The following is a 6,310-nucleotide window of genomic DNA, read 5'->3' as shown; positions in this document are numbered from 1 at the left end:
GAAGGAAGGAAGGAAGGAAGGAAGGAAGGGCCGAATGAAAGATTGAATGCAGGCAGGCAGGCGGGCAGGCAGGCCGGAGCGGGCTGTGAGTCCGTGTCCCGGCCTCTCTCCGCTGAGGCGGGGTGGCTGCGAGTGGGAAACGAGCGGGCGCCACTGACTGAGCTCAACTGCCCTCAGCGCCACTGCAACCCCCTCCTTTCCCCCTCCCCCCGGGGCTCCTGTTCTCGCGAGAAAGCGGCCCGGGCCCCGCCCCTCCCCGCCCCTCCCCGCCCCCTCCCCCCTGCCCGTCAAGCTTCGGTGGAGAGAAGCGGTCGGTGGGGCGGGCAGGCGGGGCAACAAAACCTACGGTCCGCTCGGTAAGCGCTTCGGCTCTCGGGCCTTCCTCCTCCTCCTCCTTCTGCTCTTCCTCCTCTTCCTCCCCCCTCCTCTTTCTTCTTCCTCCTCCCCCCTCCTCTTCTTCCTGCTGCTCTTCCTCCTCCCCCCCTTGTCTCCCTCCTGCTCTTCCTCCTGCTGCTGCTCCTCCTCCTCCTCCCCCTTCTGCTCTTCTCCCTCCTCTTCTTCCAGCTGCTCTTCCTCTTCCCCCCTCCTCCTGCTACTCTTCCTCCTTCCCCTCCTCCTGCTACTCTTCCTCCTCCCCCTCCTCCTGGCTACTCTTCCTCCTCCCCCTCCTCCTGCTACTCTTCCTCCTCCCCCTCCTCCTGCTACTCTTCCTCCTCCCCCTCTTCCTGCTTTTCTTCCTCATCCTCCTCCTGCTGCACTTGCTCTTCCCCCTCCTTCTGCTCTTCCTCCTCTTCTTTCATCGCTTCCCTTCCTCCTCTTCTTTCATCGCTTCCCTTCCTCCTCTTTCATCTCCTCCTTCTCTCGCTCCTCTTTCTCCTCCTCTTGCTCTTCCTCCTGCTTGTCCTCCTCCTCTTGCTCCTCCTCCTCCTCTTCCCGCTCTCTCCTCGTCCTGCTCCTCCTCGTCCTGCTCCTCCTCGTCCTGCTCCTCCTCGTCCTGCTCTTCCTCGTCCTGCTCTTCCTCGTCCTGCTCTTCCTCGTCCTGCTCCTCCTCCTCCTCCTCCTCCTCCCGTCCCCGGGTTGGGGAGTCATCGGGCACAGTGGGCCCGACCCCCACCTCCTGCCCATCCTTCACCTGATAGTTTCCCCTCCCTCAGGAGGCGGCAGAAGGGGAAGCCTCTCTGTGCCCCTGCCCCAGCCTCAATCATAATAAGGACCATGCTATCTGTTAAGCGCCTACTCTGTGCCAAGCACTGTTCTCAGCACTGTTCTTTATAATATTATTACTATAAAATAATATTATTATTATTATATTATTATTAATGGCATTTGTTAAGCGCTTACTATGTGCAAAGCAGTGCTCTAAGCCCTGGGTGGGGATACAAGGTCATCAGGTTGTCTCACGTGGGGCTCACAGTCTTCATCCCCATTTTATAGTTGAGGGAACTGAGGCATAGAGAAGTGAAGTGACTTGCCCAAAGTCACACGGCTGACGAGCAGCGGAGCTGGGATTTGAACCCATGACCTCCGAGTCCCCAGCCCATGCTCTTTCCACTGAACCATGCTGCTTCTCTGTAGTTACAAGGTCATCAGGCCGCCTCATAACCTGCTTCTCTGATAATAATGATGATATTTGTTAAGCACTTACTCTGTGCCAAGCACTGTTCTCAGCCCTAGGGTAGTTACAAGGTCATCAGGCCGCCTCATAACCTGCTTCTCTGATAATGATGGTATTTGTTAAGCGATTACTCTGTGCCAAGCACTCTTCTCAGCGCTGGGGTAGATACAAGGCCATCAGGTTGCCGCATGTGGGGTTCACAGTCTTCATCCCACTTTACATATGAGGGAACTGAGGCACAGAGAAGTAAAGTGGCTTGCCTGAGGTCACACAGCTGACAAGTGGCAGAGCCTGATTAGAACCCAAGTCCTCTAACTCCCAAGCCCGGGCTCTTGCCACTAAGCCACGCTGCTTCTCTGATAATGATGGTATTTGTTAGGAGCTTACTGTGTATGAAGCACTGTTCTAAGCACTGGGGTCGATACAAGGTCATCAGCTTGCCCCACGTGGGGCTCACAGTTTTCATCCCCATTTGACAGATGAGGTCACTGAGGCACAGAGAAATGAAGGGGTTAGCCCAAGGTAATACAGGAGACAAATGGCAGAGTTGAGATTAGAACCCACACCCTCTGACTCCCAAGCCCATGCTCTTGCCACTGTCAAACTGCTTCTTTAGCCTCCTCTCGGCCGACCCAGCCATGTCCTGGGGGCTGCACCTATTGCTCGCTTGATGTAAGTGCTGGGAATAATAATAATGAATAATGATGGTTTTTGCTAAGCGCTTACCATGTGCCAGGCACTGTACTAAGCACTGGGGTGGATACAAGCAAATCGAGTTGGACACAGTCCCTGTCTGTCCCCTGTGGGGCTCACAGTCTCAATCCCCCATTTTATTGGAGATTCAGCATGGCTTAGTGGAAAAAGCCTGGGCTTGGGAGTCAGAGGTCATGGGTTCTAATCCTGCCTCTGCCACTTTCCAGCTGCATGACTTTGGGCAAGTCACTTAACTTCTCTGTGCCTCAGTTCCCTCATCTGTGTGAGCCCGTCATTGGGCAGAGATTGTCTCTGTTGCCGAATTGTACATTCCAAGTGCTTAGTACAGTGCTCTGCACACAGTAAGCACTCAATAAATACTGTTGAATGAAACAAATGGGGATTAAGACTGTGAGCCCCATGGGGGACAACCTGATTACCTCGTATGCACCCCAGCGCTTAGAACAGTGCTTTGCACATAGTAAGTGCTTAACAAATACCATAATTATTATTAGATGAGGGAACTGAAGCCCAGAGAAGCTAAGTGGCTTGCCCAAGATCACACAGCAGACAAGTGGCTGAGGTAGGATTAGAACCCATGACCTTCTGACTCCCAGACTGGTGCTCTCTCCACTGTGCCATGCTTCTTCTCTCCCTGGCCCATGCTCTATCCACTACACCATGCTGCTTTTGCAGTGACTTCTAGCCGGACCTGTTGGAAATGGCTCTCCCTGACCTCTGGGTGGTTATAGTATATCTACTTAATTCTATATATATGTGTGGAAGGCATGCAAGGGGCAGCAACTGGGCCCCTTCCCTCCCCCTTCGGTGGCCTCTCACCCGAATTTGGGAGTGGGGTGAGCTCCCACTTGGCATCTCCCAGAAGAAGTGTCACTCGAAGCGACCGGTTTGTTTTTCCACCTCGGGGGCTTTGGTTGAACAGGTTGCTTTCTCTGGGTAAAGCCCGAAGCTTGGGTTGAACAGTCTCCAGGCTGTTGGTTTTCTTTAGCTTTTTTGTTTTGGACAAGGTGGGGCAGAATCAATCCCAAGGATTGCAGGTGTTGCTTCCAAATCCCACTTTTGGGGAGTCATTCCTTCCCCTCTGTTTCTTTGCTAGGGTTTATATATTTGGAGAAAATGTAAGTGTGACTCAGCGGCGCAGGAGAGTTCCCTTTCCTTTACCTCCCTCCCTCCCACCCCCCCAAGTGTTTTCTCCGGCTTACCTTTCTGCCTTACCTCTCTTTCCAATTTTGTAGGGGTTACACCCACCTTTTTGAAGTTCGTTTCTTCCCCCTGAAAGACTTCAAAGCCTTCGGAAGCAAAAATGGGGCACAGTAAGCAGATTCGAATTTTGCTTTTAAACGACATGGAGAAGTTAGAAAAGACCCTCTTCAGACTTGACCAAGGTCAGTTCAAAGAAATATTTGTGTTTGGTTTTTTTTTTTTTTATCTCTGGGCTATGTCCATAAACTGTGTGCGTCAAATGAATAGTTGCAGTTATATTGTAGCTAACCTGATTGTCAGGGAAAAGAAAGAAAGAAAAAATTGCCTTTGGGTATGAGTGAATTTTTTCTTGTGTGTTTCTCCCATTATGTCTTTTCCCCATTTATCTATGGAAAGAGTTCATTTTGAAGTGTTACCACATCCAATAAGTTTTTTAGGGCTCTGAAGTCTTCCAAAAGCTGTCATTGTCATTGATGTTTTTCTTAAGGTCAAAGTTAAATATAGCGTAAGACTTTTTCTAACTCAACTGACGAGGCCTATTTGATTTCTTAGTAAAGATGGACTTCTTGTATTGCTCCAATTTGCTTCTTAAAAGCAGATTGTGTTCGCCTCTGTGACAGGGACAGTGTCCAATTCTCACCTAAGTATTCTCTCCTAGCAGTTAATACAGTGCTCTGTGCCCAGTAAGCACTTAATAAATACTATTACTACATCATCCTCATCATCAGTGACGCTTACCATGTGCAGAGCACAATGCAACAGAGTTGGTATAGACATCCCCAACCTACAACAAGCTTTCAGTCTACTTGAATTCATGTGAGACTATGGGGGAAGGGTGTTAAGTTTTTTCTGTAAGTGGGAAGGTTGTCCTTTGGCTGGAAGATGGCACTAGTTACAGTACAGGGCATTAAGTTCTCAATTTTCAAAGAAAATCTTCAGGCTCACCTGCTGTTCCCTGGAATATAATTTTGTTTTTGGAATATCATAGTCTTGTGCATGTTTAATACTTTTTTACATGCATAACTATTTTAAATTGGACAGAAGCTATTTTCTGTGCCTGGAATGGGTATTTGATGAGGTCACATGGTAAATACCCCATAAACCCTTTTTGTATAGTAATGGTACTTGTTATGCGTTTATTAGGTGCCAATCACTGTTCTAAGCACTGGGGTAGATGCAAACAAATCGGGTTGGACACAGTTCTTGTCCCATGTGGGGCTCACAGTCTCGATCTCCGTTTTACAGGTGAGGTTACTGAGTCTCAGACAAGTGAAGTGACCTGCCCAATGTCACACGGCAGACAAGTGGGGGAGCCGGGATTTGAACCCATGAACTTCTTTTGACTCCCAGGCCCGTGCTCTATCCACTATGTCATTGCTCCTTCTCCTAGATACCTCCTCTGTAAAATGGAGATTAAGACTGCGAGCCCCTTGTGGGACTTGAACTGCATCCAACCTGATTTAATTTATATCTACCCCAACTCTTGGAACAGTGCCTGGCACATAGTGAGCACTTAACAAATACCGTAAAAGAAATTTATTGAGTATTTACTGTGTGCAGAGCCCTGTATTAAACTCTTGGGTGAGTACAACATAACAGAGTTGGTAGACACGTTCCCTGCCCACAGCGAGTTTACAGTCTAGAGCTTCGGTGAAGTTTGTGCAATTTTAAGAATACTTTTGAAGAGAGGAGGGAGGGATAAGGTGAATCGACATGGAACAAGACTGTTCAATTAAAACCCCCCACAGTGAGGACATGGGTTCTAATCCTGGCTCCGCCACTTGTCTGGCTGTGTGACCTTGGGCAGCCACTTCTCTGTGCCTCAGTTACCTCATCTGTAAAATAGGGATTAAGACTGTGAGCCTCACTTGGGCTCTACCTTATCAACCTTTATCTTGTATCTACCTTAGCTCTTAGAACAGTGCTTGCCACATAGTAAGCACTTAAAAAATAGCATTATAATTATCCCCTCTAAGACTGTGAGCTCATTGTGGGCAGGGATTGTCTCTATTGCTGTATTGTACTTTTCCAAGCACTAAGTACAGTACTCTGCACACAGTAAGCGCTCAATAAATACGATTGAAGATTGAACACTTGCCCCTCTCTTTTCAAAGCTTGCTCTGGGGTTCAGCACCAGTTGCAGGTTGAAATTCAGAAGGGCCAGGGGAAATTGGCCTGGGTTATCCTTAGTATACAGAACTCTCCAGGAAATTGGGCAATTTGAAGGAGATTCCTAAGGGCTTAATTCTACAATGTGACTACACCCGCCTGGTCTTCAGTTGGCTCCACCCTGGGATTGTTTTAAAGCAGCTCTCAACCCTGAGCCATGCTAGTAGTCCAGCAAGTCTATCAGACATGGTTGACCTAGGCCTAATTCCCCTGGAGCCACTCTAGACCATGGCTTAAAACCTTGTCTCCTCCCCTAAACTGGACCACCTGGTCCTGACCTGCCACCCCAAAGCTCAAACCAAAATCAAAAAAGCCTTTGGGGTGAGAGATGAAGCTTGCAATTGGAACAGTTTTTTATGCCTGCACTCCTCTCCCCATGTAACTCAGTTAAGCTTGTTGCTAACAGGCTTTTAAGTTCTACTTCCCCTCACAAAGCCAGGGAATAAAGAGAGAATAATTTTTACTTCCACTGACTCACAACCTTTAGGCCCATAAGCACTAAACTCTTGTTATCCCTTGGGCTCAAAAGAGGCAGGCATTACTAAACAGTAAAATTGATAAATGGGTGCATGGTTGATGAAAAGGCTAACGTAGAATCCAGTCCTGAAC

At 48.7% G+C, this 6,310-nt stretch overlaps 1 protein-coding gene across 3 annotated transcripts in view; it reads left to right on the top strand.

Moving 5' to 3' along the window:
• Window positions 1–285: 285 nt before the first annotated feature.
• Window positions 286–6,310, top strand: part of AGL (amylo-alpha-1, 6-glucosidase, 4-alpha-glucanotransferase) — a 61,154-nt gene continuing 55,129 nt past the window's right edge. For 2 of the 3 annotated variants that reach the window (XM_029062914.1, XM_029062916.1), the window contains exons 1-2: window positions 286–356; window positions 3,565–3,714. In XM_029062914.1, coding sequence (XP_028918747.1) covers window positions 3,633–3,714 — 82 coding nt within the window. In that variant the 5' untranslated portion in view covers window positions 286–356; window positions 3,565–3,632. Of the gene's footprint in view, window positions 357–3,298; window positions 3,448–3,564; window positions 3,715–6,310 lie in introns of those variants that run through there. The other variant, XM_029062915.2, reaches the window with a different exon arrangement.

This window comes from Ornithorhynchus anatinus, chromosome 4 (genome assembly GCF_004115215.2).
Source record: "Ornithorhynchus anatinus isolate Pmale09 chromosome 4, mOrnAna1.pri.v4, whole genome shotgun sequence".
NCBI classification, from domain to species: Eukaryota; Metazoa; Chordata; class Mammalia; order Monotremata; family Ornithorhynchidae; genus Ornithorhynchus; species Ornithorhynchus anatinus.
This window is presented reverse-complemented; position numbering and strand designations above follow the sequence as displayed.